The sequence below is a fragment of the Somniosus microcephalus genome, chromosome 9 (assembly GCF_052327205.1).
Source record: "Somniosus microcephalus isolate GS21.2 chromosome 9, FLI_Smic_1.0, whole genome shotgun sequence".
Taxonomy (NCBI): Eukaryota; Metazoa; Chordata; class Chondrichthyes; order Squaliformes; family Somniosidae; genus Somniosus; species Somniosus microcephalus.
The window spans coordinates 128,291,017-128,318,138 of record NC_140995.1 but is presented as its reverse complement, the minus strand read 5'-3'; the positions used below and the strand labels follow the sequence as shown (position 1 = coordinate 128,318,138).

Below are 27,122 nucleotides of genomic sequence, written 5' to 3'. Positions count from 1 at the left end.
TTTAAACCAAACACAAAAAGAACCTTATTTTTTGTGGTTACTACTCCCTAGATCGACACCAATGCTTACTTCTCAAAATGATGGAGGGGGAAAATCAGAAAGCAGTTTGGACACCAGGTTCCCACAAATCTCACAAACTGCTTTCTGAATGTTCTTTTTCCATTCATCATTTTAAGTAAGCATGGGAGGACATCTAGAGAGCAGTGATCACAAAAAAAAGGTTCGAGAGAGAAGTGGAAGGTAGGGAGGGAACAGGAGAAGGAGGTGGCCCAAGCAGATTTGGTGATAGATGACTAAACCAGTTGCACTCTGTAGACACTTAAATCTGCACCTTGGACTTGGGGAGTGATCCTATTTATAAATTGAAAGTAATTTTTTTTATTTTGCACAACAGAAATTTCAGTTACTGAGGGGAAAAGGGCAATTTTTTTGGAACAGCATTTTTTGTGATCAAATTGGGTCATTAACCTCGACAGTGAAAGTGAAAGTTGACATTGAGAAAAATGAATGTGAAAAGCACACAAAAGAATTTACAATGGGAAAAGTTGACAAAAGGGTGACCAAAAAAATTACATCAGAAAGTAACATTTGCAGACAGGACAAGCATACAAGAACTTACATTCATATAGTGCCTTTAATGCAGTACAACATCCCAAGGCACTTCACAGGAGCGTTATCAAACATAATTTGACACCGAGCCACATAATGAGATACAAAGACAGGTGACCAAAAGCTTGGTCAGGTCTTAAGAAGTGTCTTAATGGAGGAGAGAGAGGTAGAGAGGCTGAGAAATTTACGGTGGGAATTCCAGAACTTAGGCAGCTGAAGACACAGGCACCAATGATGGAGCAATGAAAATCGGGGATGCACACGAGACCAGAATTGGAGGAGCGCAGAGATCTTGGAGGGCTGGAGGAGGTTATAGAGATGGGATGGGGAAGAGGCCATGGAGGGATTTGAAAACAAGGATGAGCAGTTTAAAATCAAGGCATTGACAGACTAGGAGCCAATGAAGGTCAGTGAGCACAGGGGTGATGGGTGAATGGGACTTGGAGTAAGGTACGATACTGGCAGAAGTTTATGGAGGGTGAAGGCCGGCCAGGAGAGCATTGGAATAGTTGAGTCTCAAGATTCTTAATGTCAAATTAGTGGATCTTCTGTGGCATTGTAGCATGCAAGTCAATGAATATGGTCTCTCTCATTTCCGTCTCTTATCTTCATGATGCCATTTCTCTGCCTCTCATCTTTTGCTCGTCACTTTCTTTCTTATATGCATCTCATTCTAACTCCTCTTCTTTCTGCTTCTCTTGCTGTTCTCTTCTGCTTCTATCTTTTTCTTCTTTCCTTTCAGGAGGGAGGTGAAGGGAGGAATTGCAGGGAACACAGCCTCTGAGGGTTGCAAGCTGTATTTTCCAGTGGGGGTTGCCTTCCAACATTTATAGAACATAAAACAAAAATGACAGACACTCCTGATGGCACAAATACTGTCATTTTTTCGCTCACATAGCCTCCCTGTTTAAAAAAAAAATTCAATATAAACTTTACCTGAATAAACCTTTTAAAGTTTGTCCTCTAGCTTTTCTTTAAATATTTTTGAAAATTCTGCTACAAATTGATGCAAAATATTCCAGCAGCTCAGCTGATTAAATGCTTCTGATGCACCGCACAGCTCAGACTGCACAATCTGTATTCAGCTGTGTCATAGTTCTGGGCAAAAATATCAAGTCAAAGCTCAGGTTCTTGAGAGAGGTTGAGCCTTTAAAACACACAAGAGGCAATTCAATGGCTACATTTAAAACATGCTATTGTGAAATAGGATTTTGTTTCTGATGGTTTAAACCTTTATTTTGAACATTAGAAATTTAGCTGAGGAAAGCATTGAGTGATTCATGAGGGAAAGCTATTACAGCAGCATGTGCTGATGCAACAGGGGGTCATGACAGACAACATTAACAAGTCATAAAATTGACATTCAAATTCCTAATAGATTGCCACCTTCTGGTGTCACAAGGAAACATTACAGGCAAGTGCAAACATTTTAACATCTCCATGGGAAATGTTTACATGGCAGCTTTCAATGGAGTACACAACCTACTTTAGAATCTATAATGATAGATAGATTCTAATGACAAGACACTTGCTTATGTTCTGTGAAGTTTTAAAATAATGGTTACAAACTGTATACATACCCTTAAAACTGAAGGATATAAAAGCCCTAGAAGTTACAGCTGGGGACAAAATGCATAAGTGCTCAAATCAAAAGTAAGTAAAACTGAATAATTGGACGTTAGATTGCTATAAACAAATTATTTTGAATGTGAAAAATGGAAGTAAAAAGAGATAATCAAGGAATAGAAGTGTTAAATATCAGTGCACAAAGGTTTTATTTTAGTTATTCTTGGGACATGAGCATCGCTGGTATTAATTGCCCATCCCGAGTTGCCCCCCGAGAAGGTGGTGGGCCGCCTTCTTGACTGCAACCGATGCTCCCACAATGCTGTTAGAAAGGGAGTTTCAGGATTTTCACTCAGTGCCAATGAAAAAAATACACCTCTCAAACCAGTGACCTTCACCACGTCCTGGGGTAAGATGATTGGCCTCCAAAAAAACACAACCATCTTTCTTTGTGCTAGGTATGACTCCAGCCGCTGGAGAATTCCCCCACATCTCCACTGATTTCAGTTTAACTGGGCTCCTTGCTGTCAAATGCTGCCAAAGGCAGTCATTCTCATCTCACCTCTGGAATTTAGCTTATGTCCATGTTTGGACCAAGGCTGTAATAAGATCTGGAGCAGAGTAATCCTGGCTGAACCCAAACTAAAAAACAACATGCATTCAGATAGCACCTTTAACATAGTAAAACATCCCAAGGCGCTTCACAGGAGTATTATGAAACAAAATTGGACACAGAGATATTAGGACAGATGATCAAAAGGTTGGTCAAAGAGGTCGGTTTTAAGGAGCATCTTAAAAGGAGGAAAGGCAGAGAGGTTTAGGGAGGGAATTCCAGAGCTTAGCTCCTAGACAGCTGAAGGCACAGCTGCCAATGGTGGAGAGATTAAAATCGATGATGTGCAAGAGGCCAGAATTGGAGGAGCACCGAGATCTTGGAGGTTGTAGGGCTGGAGGAGGTTACAGAGTTAGGGAGGGGCGAGGCCATGGAGGGGTTTGAACACAAGGATGAGAATTCTAAAACTGAGGTGTTGCCGGACTGGGAGGCAATGTAGGTCAGCGAGCGCAGTGGTGATGGGTGAACGGGACTTGGTGCGAGTTAGGAAATGGTTGTAATCACTTGGGACACCATTTTAACCAGTGTGCCCATACATTAAAGGTCATGGTTATGTTTGGAGTATGGGTCATTTGATGTGTCCACATAACCGTTCCAATCAAACTACAATGGGCAGGACAGAAAATGAACATATATTTCCAGTTAAATGACACTCTGCTGCCAGGATCAAATTTTGCCAGCTAGAAAACAGGCTAAAGCGATGATTTTTTATTAAGAGCTACTGTTAAATGATAAGCTGGTCTACTTCTTTTGGAGAGCAACAATGGAGGTAAGGATTTTAGAATCACTGATATAAAAATGCAAAATGTTAACAGATCAGTGTGCATTTTACCTCACTTGGCTCAATGAAGAGTGAGATAGAATATCTGTGACATTACAGATTCTAAGATTATCAGAAGACTGGAGAGGAACTTAAGTTATGTTAGACAGTAGAGATCTTTAAGTCTGTATCTGGAAAATCCCTGATTAGAGGCTGAAGCAAACTAATGTGATGTACTGTTTTCAATGACTGGAATTTGTGACATGTGCTGAATTTGGATAGGACCAAGTTTATATCCTATCTGTGAAGAATGGATTCAATTAAATTGAACAGAAGGATGCATTCAATAAAAGTGGATAAAGGGGACAAGCCATTAAACTGCAATAACATAGCTGGTCAGACACTGGAGAAATGTAGGTCATGATGGAAACTGTTTTCAAACCAGCCATGAAGACCCTGAAGGCACAGCAGGACAGCAGAGAGGGCAAGTTGCTCAAATACTTGCGTATTTGGAAGCAATTTTAGATTGTGAAGAGTTTTAGTGGTAGCACAATGAGAAATAATTGCAGGGACTCTGATGCATTCATTAATGTTCAAGAGTAAAATCATCAGATTATTCAAATTTACAAAAGAACCATCCAAAGGCTTAGCAAAACAGAACCATTTTCCTGCCAAGTTCCAGCAGAGCACCTAGTCTAGAAAGGAAGAAGCATGAAAGTGTTTCCTTGAGGAAAAAAAAAATCACATTAAGCATTAAAGTCTTATGCCTCATTAAGTGTTGGGCAGTGCTTCAACTTGAACAGAATTTTGCACCTCCTTTTGCAGGGGGGGGGGGGGGCGGGAAGAGAAGAGGAGTAAGGCCATTTCAAACTGTGTGCCAAAAAATTACTGACTACCTTCAAAGAAGAGGTTAAATTGTTGGGTCTGAATATCCGGTGTCAGACTGGGTATGTAATCCTTGATTCAGACAGTAAATGACCAAGATAAAATATCAGTATTCATAGCATCATAGACCACCTGAAGCTTGATCTTAGTCCGAGGTATCTTCAGAGAAGTCTTGCACCTTCACTCAAAAGTAATACCGGTAGCATATTACAGGTCTGACAATAGGCAATTATGTGTTATCTTTTGCCATAATTCTGCCCTTTGTTCTGCCCAACGTACAGAAATGTGAAAAGTAAAGAAGTCATACTGGCACCATAGAGAGGTATTTTGCACCTGCTGCATTGGAGAAGTAATTTACTGAGTTGCTCATGCTATCTTTATGTTTTCTGCAGAGTGGCCATTGCCAACACTGGATGCAAAAACATGGAAACGTGCTCCACTTGCCCACTAATAAGATCCTAACTTTGAGTATCTAAAAATCAACCCCCAAATCTGTGCTTTGATAAAAAAAAATGCTCAAATCGCATCTTCATATTTAATTTTTATTTTCATGTATACAGAAGTAAAACAGAGCAACACATCTCTCCTCCCAGCCCAAGATAAACTGCTGCAGCAAACCAGTTACCAAACAGTTCACTGCCACGGCAGCTCAGATGGGCTAAATCTATACAAAGCAGGAATTAGCATGATTTGTAGTACAATATATTTACCCAGTTTGCAACTTGAAGTTTTAGAAGCATGGATAATTAACCCAATTTGAACATTTAACTTAAGTCAGCCTTTCATCATTTAGCTAAAAGCACAGTAATAAAAAATTTTAATGCTTTAAGTGTAATAAACAGTTCTGAAGGAATTTTGCCTGCTTTTAAATTGGATTACTTTTAATTCAAGAAAAAGTAATGAAAGTACCAAGATTATGAATCCCAAGGTCTGCATACCCTACAAAACTGATCTCCTCTTCACCCTGGTTCTATGAGTGACAGGAATTGCGAGAAAAAGAACAGAGGTCATCAGTTTGCGTATACCACACAGCTCCCGATTTGATCCCCACTACAAAAGAGAATACTGCATTTTCAAAAAGCTTTAGCTTGGGCCGATAGACAAAAAGGGGAAAACTGTGGTATACAGCAGCTTTTCATCTTTAGTCAGTCACTTTTGTAACAAAATGTTCAATTATTCTGGCAGATTTTTCTAGCCAGTATGCCCTTATTTATCATATTTTCGTCTCATGTTCAAGGTCACTGTACGGAACTTACAGCTGTGGCTTAGAAAAGAATTTAAAACGTCAGAAAATTCTACCACCATCAGAAAAAACAAATGGCAAAATACCAGAGGTAATAAATTATGTTTGCATTTATAAATCACCTACTTTAGTAGCACTGGAGACTAAATAAGTTAATGTCATCTGCTAATCAAGTGAATCAATGTATTAACACTGTGTGGTAAATACACCATTTTTTAAACAAAACTTTGTTTCTCTTTGATGGATCATAAATGTCAAATTAGCAAAGATTCTGCACAGAAAAAATACACTACAACCTCAAGCCACCTACGACAATCAGTGGAATTACTCATGCAAATTAAATGCAAGTGGGACAAGAAAATTTGACTCACCAAGTGACATCCTAAAATTCAATTAAATTACAAGTTTCATATTACCTTAATCTAGAGAATAAATAACATTCAATTAGATACTATGGAGTATTCAGCAAATATTGACCATTATGATTTCTAGCAACATGGAATCATTTTGGCGCTTTGTTATTGAAAATATGCTATTTCTTTCTGTTCTTGCCTCCCCCTCAAACAAATGCACCATGTAAACTGTAAAGAATCAATTTCAAACGCTCACTGGGATTAGTCCATGGGATTAAAGGGGCAGTGGCAGCGTGGATATCAAATTGACTAAGAGACCGAAAGCAGAGAGTAGTGGTGAACGGTTGCTTTTCAGACTGGATGGAAGTATGCAGTGGTGTCCCCCAGGGGTCGGTATTAAGACCACTGCTCTTTTTGATATACATTAATGACCTGGACTTAGGTATATGGGGCATAATTTCAAAGTTTGCAGATGACACAAAACTTTGAAATTTAGCAAACAGTAAGGAGGACATAGACAGACTGGTGAAATGGGCAGACACATGGCAGATGAAATTTAATGCAGAGAAGTGTGAAGTGATGCATTCTGGAAGGAAATATGGAGGCGCAATATATTCTAACCACTCTGTGTAATGATTTTTTTCCCTAACATCCCCTTTAATTTTTACTATCTTAAATTTGTGACCACTCATTACCTCAATGACTAATGGAAATAATCTATCACTATTTACCTTAGCATAACCCTTCATAATTTTTAAGACATAAGGTCACCCTTCTCACCTCTAGTAGAAAAAAAATCCTAACTTCTCAAGTCTCTTCACCCTTCATCCATTGTACATTCTGGTGAATCTATACTGGATCATTTCCACCCTATATTGAGATTCCTAAAACTGTACATTGTACTCTAACTGCAGCCCAAAATTCCGTACAAGTTCAACATCACCTATTTGCTTTTATACTCTGACCGCAGACAGAAAAGCAAGGATTTGGTTTACTTTTTTTTTCCCAAAAAAAAGCCTCATCTACTTGTGCTGTCATTTTGAATAACTTTGGGTTCTGCACACTAAGGTACCTCCTTCTGTTAGTCCATTTAAAATCTCAACATTTAGAGTCTACTTCCTTTCAGTATTTATACAAGATTTCAATGTCCCAAACAGTTAGGTCGTAAATACTAGCTTGCACCTGGCTCGAGCACTATAGATCAGAAAAAAATATTTTAATCTACTCACAGTCAAGACCACGCAAATGCATCCATACCCAACCACTGGTATACGCCAAGTCTATCCTTAATCCTGAAACCCCACATTTTGCCTTGGAATTTAAATTTGTAACATTTTGATCCATGCAGCAGAAATCTGTCTAGTTGTTTTTGGGACAGATCAGCATATTTTTGTTGTGCTAGGTGGTAAACTATTCCTTATGTTATCCAAGTAGTTATTTTTAGACTCCACTTGGCCATACATCACTTCTTTGTTTTGAAAATATGCTTTCATTTTGAATTCTGAAAAAAAAATCACTTTAATTGCATGCATCACAACACACTCTCAACTTCACAGACTGCTAAAGAAAATATCCTTGTTTTCTTTTCTGCACTGCAGTGATAATTTTCACTGCAGAAAAAAATCTGGACTCAAAACTCCATGGTTTTTATTGCAGGCCATAAATGTAACAAATAAAGTACATGATCACAAATACACATGGCTTTTCAACATTTTTCCACCAATTTTCTCTTCTGAACGCACTTATGCTCAAAGATTGCAGATGATACTAAGATGGGAGGGAAAGTAGTGAGTGAGGAGGACATAAAAAACCTGCAAGGGGACATAGATAAGCTAAGTAAGTGGGCAGAGATTTGGCAGATGGAATACAATACTGGAAAGTGTGAGGTTATGCACTTTGGCAGGAAAAATCGTAGAGCAAGTTATTATCTTAATGGCAAGAAACTGGAAAGTACTGAAGTACAAAGGGATCTGGGGGTCCTGGTGCACGAAACTCAAAAGGTTAGTATGCAGGTGCAGCAAGTGATTAAGAAGGCCAATGGAATGTTGGCTTTCATTGCTAGGGGGATAGAATATAAAAATAGGGAGGTATTGCTTCAGTTGTACAAGGTATTGGTGAGACCGCACCTGGAATACTGCGTACAGTTTTGGTGTCCATACTTAAGAAAGGACATACTTGCTCTCGAGTCAGTACAAAGAAGGTTCACTCGGTTAATCCCGGGGATGAGGGGATGGACATATGAGGAGAGGTTGAGTAGATTGGGACTCTACTCATTGGAGTTCAGAAGAATGAGAGGCGATCTTATTGAAACATATAAGATTGTGAAGGGGTTGGATCGGGTGGATGTGGGGAGGATGTTCCCGATGATGGGTGAAACTAGAACTAGGGGGCATAGTCTTAGAATAAGGGGCTGCTCTTTCAAAACTGAGATGAGGAGGAACTACTTCACTCAGAGGGTGGTAGGTCCATGGAATATGCTGCCCCAAAAAGCTGCAGAAGCTACATCATTACATAAATTTAAAACAGAAATAGACAGTTTCCTAGAAGTAAAGGGAATTAAGGGTTACGGGGAGCGGGCAGGAATTTGGACATGAGTCTAGGTTCGGATCAGACATGGCCCTGTGGGTAGCGGAGCGGGCCCAGGGGCTGTGTAGCCTGATCCTGCTGCTATTTCGTGTGTCTAATTCTGTCAGATTCAGGAGATGGTTCTGTGATAGTAGATTGGCGGTTAGGTTCAGATCAGCCATGATCTTATTGAATGGCGGAGCAGGCTCGAGGGGCCGATTGGCCTACTCCTACTCCTGCTCCTAGTTCTTATGTTGTTATACAGTTCCAAGGGTGCCAGTCACTATCCAGTGTTTTGCCCAAGTATCCATTCTTCATGCCAACCCTAGACAGTTAGCATTGGACACTGGAAACATCACAACCTAATCTGATCAAGTCTTCATTTGATGCCCATGCGTGCAGTTTCGAGCAGGGGTCATTGGATAGTTAATCAGAAGAAAGAATCATGTCCAATTTTCCCTCCCAAGGCCAGGGGTATTGAGCACAACTGTAGCCTGGCCCCACTGCTACATAGGAACGGGAGTAGGCTATTCAGCCCCTCACGCCTGTTCGATCATTCAATTTGATCATGGCTGAACTGTGCATCAACTCCATTTACTTGTCTTTTCTCCATATCCCTCGCTACCCTTAGCAAACAAAAATCTCAGTCTCAGTCATGAAAATTTCAATTCACCGAACATCCACTGCAATTTGGGGGAGACAGTTCTGGATTTCCACTTTGTGAAGAATTGCTTAATGATTTACTCTTCAATGGTCTAGCTCTAATTTTAAGCTTAAGCCCCTTTGTTCTGGGCTTGCCACCAGAGGAAATAGTTTCTCTCGATCCATCCTTTCAAATCCTTTAATCTTACATAGACTATACTGCACAAAAACAGGCCATTTGGCCCAACCAGTCCATACCATCGTTTATGCTACACTCGAGCCTCCTCCCATCCATCCTCATCTAACTATCAGCATAACCTTCTATTCCCTTCTCCCTCATATGCTTATCTAGCCTCCCCTTAAATGTATCTATACGATTTGCCTCAACCACTCCCCGTGGTAGCGAGTTCCACATTCTCACCACTCTCTGGGTTTCTTCTGAATTTCCTATTTGATTTCTTGGTGACTATTTTATATTGACCTCCTCTAATTTTGCTCTTCCCCACAAGTGGCAACTCTCTCCCTGTGTCTACTCTATCAAAACCTTTTGTAATTTTAAAGATTTCTTTAGGACACCCATCTGCCTTCAAGAGGAAAGAGATCCAGCCTGTTCATCCTTTCCTGATAGGTATAAACTTGCAGTTCTGGTATCATCCTTGTAAATCTTTTTTTGCACCTTCTCCAGTGTCTCTATATCCTTTTAATAATATGGCAACCAGAACTGTACACAGTACACCAAGTGTGGTCTAACCAAAGTTCGATACAAGTTTAACATATCTTCTCTACTTTTCAATTCTATCCTTCTAGAAATAAACCCTGGTGCTTGGTTTGCCTTTTTATGGCTTTATTAATCTGCGTCGCTACTTTAATGATATGTATATTTGTACTCCCAGATCCTTTTGCTCCTCTACCCCCATCTAGATTCTTATTTTCCCAAGTAATATGTGACATCCTTATTTTTCTTACCAGAATCTAATACCTCTCACTTATCTGTGTTGAAATTCATTTGCCAATTATATGCCTATTCTGCAAGTTTATTAATGTCTTCTTGTAATTTGTTGCAGTCCTCCTCAGTATTGACTATCCTTCCAATTTGGGGTCATCCACAAATTTAGAAATTGTGTTTTTGATTCCAAAGTCTAAATCGTTAATATAAATTGTGAACAGTGGTCCCAACACTGATCCTTGTGGAACCCCATTTTCCACCTTCTGCCACTCTGAATAGCTACCCTTTACCTCTACTCTGCTTTCTGTCTTATAGCCAGCTAGCCATCCATTCTGCTACTTGTCCCCTGACTCCACGTGCTCTGACCTTATTCATTAGTCTATTATGTAGCACCTTATCAAAGGCCTTTTGAAAATCTAGATACTGTAAATTACATCTACTGCATTATCCTTGTCCATTCTCTCTATTACCTCTTCAAAGAATTCAATTAGGTTGGTTGGTCAAACAAGAGTTTCCCTTTTGAAATCCAAGCTGACTAGTCATTATTATATTTTTGGTTTCTTGAAGTCTTTCTATTTTCTCCTTTAGTAGGGATTCCATTATTTTCCTACCACAGATGTTAAGCTGACTAGTCTATAGTTCTCTGGACAAGTGCTAGCTCCCTTCTTAAATATAGATACAACATTAGCTATTTGCCAGTCCTCTGGCACTACACCATTTTCTAAAGAATTATTAAATATGTATAGTTATGCTTCTGCTATCTCTTCGCTAGATTCTTTTAAAATGCACAGATGTACCATCCGGACCAGGGGTTTTATCCTCCGAGTTTGATTAGTTTATTTAATATCTCTATTTTAAATGCAGTTATTCATTTCTAATCTCATCATCCGATGTCACGTCCACCTGATCTGTCTCCCTGGTAAATACTGAAGCAAAATAATTAATTATTTAATATTTCTACCATTGCGCTATTGTTGCCTGTGATTTTATCCTGTCCATCCCTTAGTGGTCCTATTCCCATCCCGACTTTTTTTTAAATTTTATTTATATGCCTGCAAAATATTTTACTATTTTGTTTTATGCGCCTTGATTTCACAGTTCCTCTTTGCCTTCCTAATTTTTTTTCACTTCTCTCCTAATCTCTCTGTATTCTCCCTTGTCATGCTCTCCCACTGCTGTCCAGATACTTAGTGTATGCCTCTTCCCTTACCCTCAAATCTTTATTGATCCATAGCAGCTCATTAGTGTTTAGTTTGTTCTTGTTTTTTAGTGCAATATATTTTTCCTGGACTCTGATGAACACTGTTTTAAATGTTTCCCATTGCTGTTCTGCATCATTGTTTGCCTATATTGTTGTCCATTTTATTTTTCCAAGTTTCATGCTCAGCTCCTCAAAATCAACTTATCGCCAATCTATTACCCTGGTCTTTGTCATGCTCATGTCCTTCTCAATTCGTATCTTAAAGCATGATCACTATTGCCTAGATTGCTCCCCTACTTTTCCTTCTCTTATCTGCTCTGGTTTATTCCCCATTACTAAATCCAGTAGCCAATTCTCATTTGTTGGGCTTCTTACATACTGGGTTAGAAAGGAGTCCTGTACACATTGAAGGAACTCTATTCCTCTATCCCCTTTACCTACCTCTTCTGGCCAATTAATTTCCCCATGATTATTATTCCATGTTTTTTACTCATTTCACTAATTTGTAAGCATATTTCTTCCTCCACCTCCCTTCCATTATTAGGTGGTCTGTAGACTACCCCTATTAGTGTGATTGATCCTTCATTATCTTTTATCTCTAGCCACATGGATTATATTTCTGTGTCTTACTGATGGCATTATCACTTTTTTCTACTGTCATTATGTTCTCTCCAATAAGTAAATTTACACAGGTTGCCCTGAAATTCAGCTACTATGTAAATCTCTCTGTTGGATGAATTAATTATAAATAAATTAATATCGTAGGTCACATCACAAGGTGCTAAATGCCAGTTTAGAAACCAGGCACAATACAAATTCATTTAAAACATATTCAAGATAACCTTCTCTACCACTGCAAGATTGGTTATTATGCTATTAATTGTAAAATGTCCTGCAATTGAAATAAAAATACTGTTTTAGTTCCTTTGCCTACTGTCTCCACAGAAATAGTCCAATTTAGATGTTTACAAAAGGAAAGATGACAAGGTCATTTAAGCAATAGCTCTTCAATGATTTGCAATCCGTCAACCGAGATACTTAAACTTGGCAACAATTCCATAAAAATGAAACTTGAGTTTCAATCTCCTTTTGACAATACATTGCAAAGAAAATTGATGTTATTTAGATTTACTCTAGCATTACAGCCAAAATGATTGGCATTATCTAGTCTTCCTTTATTGCCTGCTTAAATACTTTCCTTAAAAAGCATGTGTGCAACACAGTCTAAAGTTCTACAATATTCCTTCAATTCTGAACCTATTTGTCAAATCAGGTTAAAACCTGGCTAATGATTTCCATTAAAAATTAATTCCTGGAATTTTTAGTAGTATGACGACTTAAACATTCAAATTCATGCATCTGCCATTATCTGCCAATTTAACAATAATATTGAACATACGGCAAACATTTTCCTGTGATTTCTCTGTTACACAAAAATTGAAGCCAAGTCACACAACTCAGCCCAAAGTAGTTGCACAAATTGTTCATTTCTCACCTTGTGGCAAGTTGTGCTGCAAATGCAACATATCTTCAGTCCTGACATGCCTCCAATCAAAGTCATCTTCCTGATCTTGCTGATATTCACATGGTTCCAGGCCATCATCAAAAGTACAGCCTCCTGTGACAAAAAAAATCAAAAATATTATGGAATGGCTCAAGGAAAAATAAGTCCCACCAACAGGTTTGGTTCACCTTAAATTTCCCACTAGAAGTCTTCAGCGAAGATTATGACTTGTACCTGCTACTTGAGTTGACACATCTAACTAGTTCTCATTCAATCACTTTTCCATTCGGCAACTCCATTCATAAGACAGTTATCGATGAGGAAGGTTATTCGACTCATTTTAATTCATTCAACCAGAAAGACTACAATTCCCCACAATGCTCTAATTAAAAAAAAATTATTCAAGGGATGTGGGTGTAGCTGACTAGGCCTACATTTATTGCCCATCCCCAATTGTTATCGAGAAGGTGGTAGAGGGCCGTCTTAATACAACGGAGTGGCTTGCTAGGCCATTTTAAAGGGCAGTTAAGAGTCAACCACATTGCTGTGGGTCTGCAGTCACATATAGGCCAGGATGGCAGATTTCCTTCCCTAAAGGACATTAGTGAACCAGATTGTTTTTTACGACAATCCAGTAGTGTCATGGTCACCATTACTGATCCTAGCTTTTTATTCCAGATTTATTTAATTAACTGAATTTAAATTCCCCAGCTGCTGTGGTGGGATTTGAACTCTTATCTCTGGATCATTAGTCCAGGCCTCTGGATTGCTGGTCCAGTAACATAACCGCTATGCTACGGTACCCCTCAAATCTAATCATTCTCCTCCAATAATCACACAGAAACACAGAATCACACAGAAACCCCACAGTGCAGATAGAGGCCATTTCGGCCCATCGAGCCTGCACCGACACATATCCCACCCGATCCCCGTAACCCCTACACCAACACATATCCCACCCTATCCCCATAACCCCATGTATTTAATCCCCCCTAACACTAAGGGTCAATTTTTGTCATAGCTGTCTGGAAGTCAATTTTAAGTGTTGTTCACTCTGTGTGAAGGAGTATTTCCTGTCATCAATCTTAAATTTACCCTTCATCAGTTCGAACCCATATTCCCTTGCCCGACTGTCACTTTACAGTAATATTCAAATTCAACATTCCCATAACCATCTAATACAAGATCACCTCCTAAACACCACATTTATAGGCCAACAAGTCCAAATTTCTCCAGTATTTCCTCATAACTTACTCCTCTGATGTTAGGGTATTTTCTATGCACAGCCTTGAGTGCTTGGACGCCTTTTGTTTCTTGGCGATTGGAACTGAACACAGTGCTCAAATGTGGTCTGACCAGTTTTATCACAATTTTTCTCTGAGTTATGTTTTGGCCATGTAGTTCAACATTATATTGGGTTTATTGACTGCTGTTGCACTGCATTGGTTGGATATGCCAAGTGTCACGTCCCGGGTCTCTCCCAACTTCTTCCTTAGTTATTTCACCCTTCATACATTGCGTCACCCACTTTATCTTTCTCTGTGCAATACTTTGCACTGGTCAGCATTAAACTTCATCTACCACATACATATTTTGTCCATTTCCTTCTGAGCTTTCTCCTTCGATTGCACTTCCCCTCCTTGATTGGTATCAAATTTGACTAAATTGCATTGAGTTTCTGAATTCAAGTCCCAACACAGAGCCCAAAGGCACCCACTCAGAACTTCCCACCACCCGGATATAACTACTTCAGCCAGTTTCCTATTAATTCCCAAAATTTACCTGAATCCTTTACAGCTTTGAATTTAACTAGTAGAATTTCACGTGAAACTGTGTCAAATGTTATTTCGAAGTCCAGGTCACAGGGTTTCCCACACTTAGTTTGTCACTTTCTCAGTCCAGTAGTCTGGTCAGACAAGATCTTCCCATGCTTATTACTTCTCTTTGGCTGCTAAAGTGTGTTCCGCTTTGTCCGTTTCAATTTTTACCTGCCTTACTCCCCACTGCCTCAGCTATTCACATGTTCCCATCTTTAATTTTGCTTCCCGTTGTCTCAGGTTAATATCACTTCAGCCGTTCAACAATCTCCTGCTTTCCACTTAAGCACTGTACAGGTCATTCTACTTCCACGTGTGTGTATGCATCCATGTGTGTGCGCTCCCTTTATTGGATTATAGTTTTGAAATGCTGTTAATCTTTCATTTATTCCCCATTCTAAAGGGTGTATGCCTGAAATATTAACTTGTCTGTTCCCTCCACAGATGCTGTCTAACATGCCGAGTGCTTCCAGAATTTCCTGTTTTTCGTTTCAGCTTTCCAGCATCTGCAGTTCTATGTGTTTTGTTTAACAAGTCAGATTATTTTCTCAAATGCTTATGGTATAAACTTGTCCCTCCAGCAGAAAGTTAAATACAAACAATCCAGACAATGCTACAGACAGAATAAATCTCAAATGATATTAATTCTTAATCTGTATCTGTACTGAAGGATACATGCTTCACAAGATATATTTGTTAGGAGGAATTTATTTAGAGTTGTGTATGTGGAACTTATTGCCACATGGTGTGGTTGCAGCAGACAGCATTGATGCTTTTAAAGGGAGGCTGGATGCACTCACAAGAAAGAAGGGAATGGGTGCAGTGTGTAAAGAGTTAATCCGAGTGGGAGGAGGCTCATTTGGAATATGAACACCGGCATGGACCAGTTAGACCAAATGGTCTGTTTCGGTGCTGTACATTCTATGTAATTCTAATTAATTCAATTCCACGTGATTCCATTCTATGCAATTCTGTGTGTAGAAATTACAGAACAGAAACAGGCAATTTGGCCCAACTGGTCCATGCCAGTGTTTATGCTCCACACGAGCCGCCTCCCACCCTTCATCTCACTGATACGCTTATCAATTACTTCATAAAAGGTGATGAGTCGAAGAAGAGATGATGAGTCGAAAGAAGAGATGAATAAGGCTTTTATTAGCTAAGAAGAGACCATGCTTCTTCGTGAGTGACTGAACAAGTCTGAACGAAACCCACACAGTGGTGGGTGGAGTCAGCTGAGGCATGCCTCCATACACAGCGCCACCCAGAGGTGGCAATATACAATACAGTGGTTTACCACATTCACCCCTTGTTTAATGTGAAGTCCGGCGGGGTGAAGGGTACTACAAGTTAAGTCTATCAGGAGGCCTTGTCTGACGTCCTGATCGTCGTGGTGGCGGCGGTGGTGTTGCAGCATCCGACGTCAGGTCTGGTGTCTGGGTGGTTGGCGAAGATTCCTGGGGCTTTGGCATGCCGTCTGCAGGGGTTGGGTTGGGAGGGGTGGTGGGGGATAACAGTGGTAAGGGGGATAACGGTGGTAAGGGGGATAACGGTGGTAATTCAGGGGTACCCGAGGGTGCGAGATCTCGTATGGAGACCGTGTCCTCCCGCCCGTCTGGGTATGTCACCCAGGCATACTGGGGGTTGGCGTGTAGGAGGTGCACCCGCTCGACCAGGGGGTCCGTTTTATGCGTCCTCACGTGCCTCCGCAGTAGGACGGGCCCAGGAGAAGTCAACCATGCCGGTAGCGAGGTTCCCGATGTAGACTTCCGGGGGAAAACGAACATTTTCTCATGAGGGGTCGCATTAGTGGCAGTACAAAGCAGTGACCGAATGGAGTGAAGCGCTGCAGGGAGGACCTCCTGCCAGCGGGAGGTCGGAAGGCCCTTAGATTTTAGTGCTAAGAGGACTGCCTTCCAAACCGTCGCGTTCTCCCTTTCCACCTGGCCGTTCCCCCGGGGGTTGTAACTGGTGGTCCTGCTCGTGGCGATACCTCTTGTTAGCAGGTACTGCCGAAGTTCGTCGCTCATGAACGATGAGCCCCTGTCGCTATGTATATAGCTGGGGAACCCGAACAGAGCGAAGATGTCATTCAGACACTTGATGACCGTGGTACTGGTCATGTCTGGGCAAGGGATGGCAAAGGGGAAACGGGAGTACTCATCAACTATGTTGAGGAAGTACACAAGGACCCTCCAGGGCCCCGAGACGAGACACTCCTCCGTCGAAAAGGAGGCCCAGGCTATTGTAGAAGCGGTGCGTCACTGGAGGCATTACCTGGACGGCAGCGCAAAGACGGGGCAGGACTAGCAGTTTAAATTTTTGATATTCAGTGCCCCCTACTGACAGGGTCACCACACAGTAGCCGCTGATGTCCATTGACTGGGACTTGGACGCCATAGAAATGCGATGGTGCGTTGGCAGAATCGTGAGGGAGTGGCTACGTACCGTGTCGGGGTGGACGAAACTCTCTGTGCTCCCGCTGTCGATCAGGCAACTGGTGGCGCGGCCGTTTACCGCGATATCCATCATGGAGCTGGATAGATGGTGAGGGTGGCCTTGATCCAGCGTCACGGAGGCCAGTATGTGGCTTAGTGAGTCACTATAGTCATCCGCCGAGACGGTGGTCGGTTCCGGTGACGAAATGGCGGTTGAGTGCGTTGGATACGATGGCGGCGGATGCCATGCGGCCGGGGGTACACAAAATGGCGGATAAGATGGCTGCTCCCACGGCCCGCACGCTGCGCTGCTGGCTGGCTTCCCCTTGCAGGCGTTAGCGTAATGGCCTTTCTTCCCGCAGCCCGAGCAGGTAGCTGTCTTAGCTGGGCAGTGCGCTCTGGGATGTTTTAACTGGCCACAGAAATAGCATTTTTGGGCCTGGTTACTGGGCATCGAAGCAGTTCTTACCGGAGGCTGCTGTCTCGGTTGGGTCGCTGCAGCGGTTGGTGCCGGGGGCGGCGGTCCCGTGTCCCACGGTTTCGATTGCCATGTCTCGGCGCCGTTACGGGGGTATGCCTCGAGGTTTCGGTGGGCCTCCTCTAACGAGAGCGCAAGGGCAATGGCCGTCTTCAGGTCGGGTTCCTTGCTTTCTAGCAGTCTCTGCCAGGTGTGGTCTGACTGGAGGCCCCTGACGAAGGCATCACAGGCGAGTCCCTGCGCGTGCTCCACAGCCGTTACCGCTTTACAATCGCAGTCTCTGCAGAGTGCCAGTAGCGCCCGTGCAAATGCCCCTACCGATTCTCCCGGTTGCTGCCTGCGGGATCCCAAGAGGTGTCGGGCGTAAATTGTGTTCACTGGGCGCGTATATTGCCCTTTTAGTAGCTCGAGGGCCGCCACGTACGTATTAGAGTCCCGGATTAGCATATATACTTGATGGCTCACCTGGGCGGTCAAAATTTTCAGTTTGTGATCCTCCTCTGTAACCTGTGAGATTGCGAGGAAGGATTCAAAGCAGCTCAGCCAGTGTTCAAACTTGGCTGATGCACCCACATCTTGAGGGTCGAGGTCCAGGCGTGGTGGTCTGAGGGCTCTCAGCAATGTCTGCTGTATCCGTTGCTGTTGTTGCTCCTCAGGTGTCGCCATTTAACTTTTAGCTAATAAAATTGATACGCTTATCAATTACTTCATAAAAGGTGATGAGTCGAAGAAGAGATGATGAGTCGAAAGAAGAGATGAATAAGGCTTTTATTAGCTAAGAAGAGACCATGCTTCTTCGTGAGTGACTGAACAAGTCTGAACGAAACCCACACAGTGGTGGGTGGAGTCAGCTGAGGCATGCCTCCATACACAGCGCCACCCAGAGGTGGCAATATACAATACAGTGGTTTACCACACTCACCCTATCAACATAACCTTCTATATTCCTTTCTCCCTTAGCTTCCCCTTAAACACATCAACGCTATTCGCCCCAGCCACTCCATGTGGTAGCAAGTTCCACATTCTAATCACTCGCGTAAATAAGTTTCTCCTAAATTCCTTATTGGATTTATTCGTGACCAAATGTTCATGACCCCTAGTTTTGAACCCCTCCACAAGTGAAAACATCTTCTCTACATCTACCCGATCAAACCCCCTCATAATTTTGAAGATCACTATTAGGTCATTCCTCAGCCTTCTCTTTTGGCCACAACCTATTCAGTCCATCATGAAAGCTAGAACCTCTCAATCTATGTAATTCACTATCTGGCGCTGTGGCAGGAGTCTCAACTTTAACTCCACCTGCCATTTTGTTTTTCATTTAATGTGAAGATAAAGCTTGATTTTTTTTAATTTTTTTTTTTAAATTCAAGGTATTTTATATTCCTTTTTAAATGCTGTTCATCTATAGTTTATTCCCCATTCTGACGAGTAAATCTATTCAATAATTTTATTAAAAAATTCCACACTTTTGACACCATCCCCAAGCCTTTTGCTTTTGCTCCTCTTCTGCCATCCCACTGGGCTTCAGAGTCTTTCCCCAGTGTCTGGGATCCTCCCTTGCTGCTCTGCTTCTACTTTCCCCACTGAGCTCACTCTCAGCCCAACCCTTCACTTACTTGACACCTACTGGCACACCTCAGCTTCTCAGAACTATTCCATGCAAACAGGAAGGCAACTTGATGATGGTTGCTGTATCTTTTCTAGAAAAAGATCTGACCCTTTTGTTGTTCTGTTGCATTCTAATTAACCTCTTATAACTTGCTGTCCTTAGTGCACTGCATGCATGATCTCTGATCTACACACTGTAGTGTATGTACCTTTAAGGGGAGAACTACTTTTTACAGCTCCTGTATACTGTAGTACCAGCAGTGACCACACCTGTATATAAACCCAGAGTAGGGATCTGTACTTTTAGTTTTAGAGTAACCCTCAGCCAGCAAACCTGTTGATTGTTCCTCTGCAGTCTCTGTCGATTTATTGAAGGACACCATACATCAAAATTCACGGATTTAACATTGGCGACGAGGCGATTCAAACCTACCTGCAACTCTGCAGAAGAAGGCAAGAGAGGACTTGAGCATCGCAGAGGAGGCTGTGGAGAGCTGGGCTTGGTTCTCCAGTCGCGACGATCCAGCGCAGCGGGCTGGCAGCAGGTACGGCGCAGACCCTTCCCGGACGGCGGCGGCTGGAGCCGACCGACGGCACAGAAAAAGGCCGAGCAGCGTCGACGGGGTAAGAGAGAGGGTAAAGCGCACAGGGCGCAGCCGGGGTTGAAGACCGAGCGGCGTCAACGAGAGAGGGTAAAGCGCGCAGGGCGCAGCCGGGGTTGAAGACCGAGCGGCGTCGACGGAAAGAGGGTAAAGTGCACAGGGCGCAGCCGGGGTTCAGGACCGAGTGGCGTCAACGAGAGAGGCGCGCAGGAAAACGTGCAGAGTGCGGCCGGTGTTCAAGGGCTGAGCAGCGTCCGCGGGAAAAGGGAGAGCGGGGGAGACGCCATTTTTGAGCCGCAGCGGAGAAGGGAGAGTGTGGGAGACGCCATTTTGAGCCACAGTGGAGAAGGGATAGCGCGGGAAGGAAGGAAAGCACGGGAGACGCCATTTTGAGCCAACGGAGAAGGAGGGAGAGCGCAGGAGACGCCATTTTTAGCCAGTCTAACCACACCCAGGGATGCCGAAGAGCGGCAATGTCACAACGTTCGACAATGAAGTCGAAGATTGGGCGACATATATAGAATGCATAGAAGTGTACTGCAAGGCGAATGAAGTGCCAGATGCCAGGAAAGCACTGGTATTGTTGAATTCCATGGGTGCAAAAACATACAGCTTACTGCGAAACCTAGTAACCCCAGAGAAACCAGTGGAAAAGGATTTTGAAAGCATAATGGCAATCCTACAGGACCACTTAAACCCAACTCTTTCTGCTATCAGCAGCGGTGTGAAGTTTCACAAAAGGAACCAGCATAAAGACAAAAGAAATGCTGAGTATTTAACGGAACTGCGCAAGCTATCGAAACACTGCCAGTTTGGAACGGGACTAGCAGATACTTTAAGGGACAAGTTTGTGTGTGGGCTTCAAAGTGAACAAGGCTTTCAGCATGGCAGTATCACACGAAGCAGCAGCACGGGGCGTGGCTGAGATACAACGGAGACCGCAAGAATATGGCACAAATGAAATGGCATACGGAACTTTGAAGTGCTATCGCTGCGGCAGAACAACACACAACCATAAGGATTGCTGGTTCAAGGACCAAGTGTGTAGACAGTGTGGAAAAGTAGGACACATAGCAAGAGTCTGCAGGTCGGGAAAGAAAACCAGCAGCAAGAAATCTACACAGGAGAAGTACAAAAAGGTACATAAGGTGACGGAGAGTAGTTCAGACGAACAGAAAAGTGATACAGACTCCGGAAGCAAGGAGCTGGTTTGTCTGAAACTACATAATGTAATCAAAATGGAGGATCACCAAACTATCTGGGTCACGCTCAAGATAGACGGAGTCCAAGTAAAAATGGAATTGGACACAGGATCAGCCCTAACAGTCATAAACCGAAGGGACTACAAGCGGCTATTCTCACATATACCCTTGAGAGATACAGAGATTGTCTTGAAGACGTACACGGGGCAAAAAGTCTACCCCAAAGGAAAAATAAGGGTGAACGTGATATACAACGGCAAGGAAACACCAAAAATGGACCTATATGTATTGCCAGATGGAGGACCACCACTACTAGGACGTGAATGGATCCGGAAGATAGAGTTAGATTAGCATTCCATACAAGCACTGACGGTAAGATGCCAAAAAGGATGACGACGTCACACCTGGACGACTGTCAAAAATGCTAACTGACGCACAAGAAGTGTTCCAGGAGGGACTCGGAACACTAAAAGGCATAACAGCGACGATCAAAATAGAGGAAAATGCAAGCCCAAAGTTTTTTAAGGCCAGACCGGTGCCTTATGCGATCCGCCCAGCTGTTGAAGCAGAGCTGGAAGGGTTGGAACGTTCTGGCGTACTGTCCAAAGTGGACTGGAGCGAGTGGGCTACACCCATCGTTCCTGTAATGAAGAGGTCGTTGAGTAATACGCCTGGGGAACCAAAGGTGGTTCGCATCTGTGGGGACTTTAAGGTGACATTGAACCCAATCCTTCACACGGTACAATATCCGCTTCCACGGATTGAAGATATTTTCGCCTCGCTATCTGGAGGAAAACGCTTCACTAAGATTGATCTGGCCCAGGCGTACCTGCAAATGGAGGTAGAATCCGCCTCGAAACAATACCTCACGATCAACACTCACAAAGGTCTCTACCAATACAACCGGCTGGTGTTCGGGGTAGCATCAGCTCCGGCTATTTGGCAAAGGGCAATGGATCAAGTCCTGCAAGGGATTCCAGGGACCCAGTGTTATTTGGACGACATCCTGGTCACGGGCGAAAATGACAGGCGCTCACTAGATTGAAGGAATATGGGCTCCGAGCTAATCGCCACAAATGCGAGTTTTTCCAGAAGCAGATCTCGTATTGTGGCCACGTTATTAATGAAGAGGGGTTACATAAGTCCCCAGAGAAGATTGAGGCAGTAGTCAAGGCTCCAGCACCGGAAAATGTGTCACAACTGAGGTCGTTCCTCGGGCTGGTGAACTACCATAAGTTCTTGCCGAATTTGTCTACAGTACTACACCCACTGAACACCCTACTGCAAACGGGGGTACCATGGAAGTGGAATGACGAATGTAAACGAGCTTTCCAGAAGTGCAAAGAATTGATCACATCAAAAGAGGTGTTGGCTCATTTCAACCCAGCACTACCAATTCGGTTGGCGTGTGATGCATCACCCTATGGTATTGGTGCGGTGCTGTCGCACAAATTCCCGGACGGCTTGGCGAGGCCAGTAGCCTTTGCGTCTCGGTCACACACTCAGCTGAGTGTAACTCGCCCAGATTGACAGGGAGGCCCTCAGCCTAGTGTGGGGAGTAAAAAAGTTCAACCACTATCTGCACGGGCAGAAGTTCACCTTGCTGACTGACCACCAGCCACTTGTCTCCATCTTTAATCCAAAGAAGGGCATTCCGGTGATGACTGCGCAACGGCTTCAAAGATGGTCCCTTTTTCTAGGGGCGAACCAATATGAGAGTATAAGGGCACGAAACAGCATGGAAACGCTGATGGGCTATCACGCCTGCCACTGCCTACTGCGGAGGAAGCACCAGCAGTGGACCCTCTCGAAATATTTTATTCGACTATAATTGAACGCTTGCCAGTAACTAACGCGGATATAGAGGAGACCCGAAATGACCCGACACTGTCTCGGGTATATGATTTGACGGTGAAGGGATGGCCAACACATGGCGACTCACTGTTGCCAGCATTCTCATCCAGAAGAGAACAGCTGTCAGTATGCCAGGGGACCTTGATGTGTGGATCCCGAGTGGTAATTCCACCCAAGTTAAGGGAGAGAGTGCTCAATGAGCTTCACGAAGGTCATCTGGGAGGGGTGAAAATGAAAAGCCTTGCTAGGGCTTGTGTGGGGTTTCGGGGATCGATCAACAAATCGAGGACCTGACAAAGAGCTGCTCAGGATGCCAGAAGGTCCAAAATGCACCACCACATGCCCCTCTACACCCATGGGAGTGGCCCTCCTCTCCATGGCAACGGGTGCATATTGATTTTGCTGGTCCATTCATGGACTCAATGTTCTTAATAGCCGTGGGTGCGCACTCGAAATGGCCTGAGGTGATCAAAATGTCCTCCACCACCACGGAGAAAACGATTGCAGTCCTACGGACCATATTTCCAGGAACGGCTTGCCAGAGCAGATTTGCTCTGATAACGGACCACATTTTGTGTCCGAAGAGTTTCGGAAATTTATGAGAAGGAATGGGGTAAGGCATTACACATCCGCCCGTATCATCCAGCCACAAATGGGATTGGCTGAGAGGTTCGTACAAACCTTTAAAAAGGCAGTAAGGGCCATGTGCGATGACGACATTCCACTGCAGCATAAGGTGGACCTGCTGGCCTACAGAAATGCGACACATGCAGTTACCAACCAGACCCCGGCCATGATGTTCTTTAACCGAAGGTTGAGATCTCGTCTGGATTTGCTCAGACCAAATGTACGAAGAAATGTTGAGAATAAGCAATTCCAACACATCAATGAGAAGCCAAGAAGGAGCTTCAATGTAGGGCAACCAGTCTTGGCCCACGACTACCGAACAGAGAAATGGCAACCAGGAACGATATGCACACGGCAGGGGCCACTAATGTACACAGTGGATGTTGGGGAGAACATTACGAGACGCCATGTCGACCAGATCCTAGAGTCACAGGAACGAGTCAACCCCATGTCTCGCGTACCTGGTGATGAACCCGACATACAGGTAGCATCTACCCCAGAAACAGTAGCATCAGAAGCTGATGAACCAACCGACGACAGGGGGGCAGAATTGCCTCCGCACCAAGAGTGAGACACTCAGGAAAGGCGCTATCCAGAAAGGATCAGGAAGCCGCCCCAAAGACTGAATTTATAAATGGACTATTTTCAGTTAATGTTGCATGTTAAAAGTGTTAATTGTTAAATGAATGTTATGGTACTGTTAATCAAAAAGGGGAGGAATTGTAGTGTATGTACCTTTAAGGGGAGAACTACTTTTTACAGCTCCTGTATACTGTAGTACTGGCAGTGACCACACCTGTATATAAACCCTGAGTAGGGATCTGTACTTTTAGTTTTAGAGTAACCCTCATCCAGTAAACACCTGTTGATTGTTCCTCTGCAGTCTCTGTTGATTTATTGAAGGACACCATACATCAAAATTCACAGATTTAACACACACGGCAGTATATTTTTTAATTGCACAGGTAATACTACTACTTATTGCACATGGTCAGTATAACTAGTTCAAATTTGGTAAATACACAGCAGATTTAGAACAAAATTGACCACTCATCAATTTATTATAATTACCAGGCAATTAAGAGCGCGTTTTAAAAAATAGCTCAGTGCACATAATGCAAAGTAAATTTTTTGGGTTAAGTGACCAACAAAAACTTCCAAAAAATAGATCTCACATGGCAATGCTCACAGGTAGTCCAGGACCCAGAATGGAGTTTCTGGTGTTTAACATGATTTGCTACATCCTAAATACAACAGCGGTGATTCACCTATTGCTTTATTACAGCAAATTTACTGAAGCAAAATAAATTGCTTGCAGGTAATAATACTACATATTAATCTCGCCGCCATGTTTTCCCAGCTTCCCACCCTATTGCAATCCTTGTTGGCTCCACCTCTACTCTTCCAATTTCTGATTGCTCACAGATCCCCACTCTCTCGATGATTCTTAACTCCTCGAACGCATATTGCAACAGCTTAGACAGCCTGCTTACTCCCAAAATGGATGCAGAGTAACAATTGTGAGGGTCTCGCGGAGACACAGAAGAGTAGAGAGAGAGAGCGAGGGAAGGAGATGGGAGAAGTGTGGAGGAGAGAAGATATCCGATAAGCAAAAAAAGACAAAAAAAACTTCTTGTTCTGCTTTAGTTTGGATTCCAGTTCAGCTTCTGCAAGTTGACTCCTGATATTCGCACCGCTAAATCCAGCTCCCTTTTAACAGACTTGTTGATCCACAAGAAAATTGGAACAGTTTGTAACTGTTTACTACAATAGTTTTACATCCGAGAACTTTAGCAGGAGCGCTAACAGTAGACAAATGCTTAGCGTGAACCCCAAAAATCCCTCTATGTTAATATTCAACTTGTGCACAAGAGAAATCCAACAACTGGAGGATTTTTTCCTTCAAAGAGAGCATCTGTTCCTTTTGCTTTTAAAATTCCTGATAACCTAATCTTGCAACATTGTTCAAGAGTTCAGTTTCAGGTTAAAATTACTGAAATATGCATCTGGAGTGTTGTAACATTATGCAGAAATTACTAATATTCTTCCCAGCTGCAATAGTGCCATCCAAGAAGTATGAAATAGTTAATTATTAGTGAGGAACTAGAAATCCTTCCTATGAAAGGTAATCCTGCTGTATGATGTATGGAAACCAAGGTGAAATCTAGATCATATGTTAAAAGAATAACTGGAACCAGGTGTGCAGATGTGCATCTGTGCAAAAGAAATTTAAAGAAGTAGTCCCAGTCTCAAAATATGCTTATGCAACATGAATTGGGTTTTAGAGGGTAAGCAACGTTCCATTTCATTGTCCTATCACCCCGCATACTAGTGTGCTAATTTACTGAGCCACAGGCTACAGTTATTTACACATTTTCTGCCCACACACACTTTTTTTTTTTTGGAGAGATTCTCTCTAGTCCCATTAGATGAGGAAATCACTTGGCAAAATGATGCATTCCTGTACCCACCATTTTGTGAGGTTACAGCAAAGTTTATTCAATGCACCAGTCGCGTCTCAAGATCCTGCTTTTGTTCCATTTGTCATCTACGTGCCCCTTGGCGACATCATCCTGAAACATGACAGGTTCCACATGTAAGCAGAAGACACCCAGCTCTACCTCACCGCCACCTCTCTCGACCTCTCCACTGTCACAGATGTCACACCGCTTGTCTGACATCCAGTACTGGATGAGCAGAATTTTCTCCAACTAAATATTGGGAAGCCCAAAGCCATTGTCTTCAGTCCCTGCCACAAACTCTGTTCCCTAGCCAGACTCCATCCCCCTCCCTGGCAACGGTCTGAGGTTAAATCAGACCATTCGCAACCTTGATGTCATATTTGACACCAATGTGAGCTTCCGACCACATATCCATTCCATCACCAAGACCGCCTACTTCCACCTCCGTAACATCGTACGACTCCGCTCCTGCGTCAGCTCATCTGCTACTGAAACCCTCATCCATGCCTTTGTTGCCTCTAGACTTGATTATTTCAATGTTCCCCTGGCCGGCCTCCCATCTTCTACCCTACATAAGCGTGTGCTCATCCAAAACTCTGCTGCCTGTATTCTTATCTTGCACCAAGTCCTGTTCACCTATCACCCCAATTTTTGTTTGATAACACTTCTGTGAAGCGCCTTGGGATATTTTACGATGTTAAAGACGCTATATAATTGCAAGTTGTTGTTGTTGTTACACTCCATGTTTCAAAGGGCAGCCTTCCAAAACATTCAGACATTAAATAGCAACTAAGTATTGTCACTGTTGAGAAACACAGAACTTTCCACAAATAATGGAAAATTGTATTGGTTTACAGTGTGCAGGAATAAAGACAAGCATGATCAGTAGCATCTGCTAAACATCTATCTCAAAATGAATTTTTCAGTTGTATGAGTTCAGTTTTAGTTAAAAAATCAATGATCAGTCATAATATTAAACGATCGAGGTCTTAGGAAAAACCAAAAGATATGGAAACAGATCAGTATGCTGCAGTTTTTCAACTTATCCATCCAATTCAAATCATAATTTGTAAGATTTGTAAACTGCTTGAAATGAGAAATCTGACTAAAATAAATTCATAAGTACACTCTCAAAATCTCTTTC

The 27,122-nt window shown here is 42.9% G+C and overlaps 1 protein-coding gene across 8 annotated transcripts in view; it reads right to left on the bottom strand.

The window, feature by feature from the left end:
• ptprk (protein tyrosine phosphatase receptor type K) overlaps positions 1-27,122 on the bottom strand; it is a 702,201-nt gene that overhangs the window by 578,630 nt on the left and 96,449 nt on the right. For all 8 annotated transcript variants that reach the window (XM_085997159.1, XM_085997160.1, XM_085997163.1 and 5 more), the window contains exon 2: positions 12,879-13,001. In XM_085997159.1, coding sequence (XP_085853285.1) covers positions 12,879-13,001 — 123 coding nt within the window. The remainder of the gene's footprint in view (positions 1-12,878; positions 13,002-27,122) is intronic.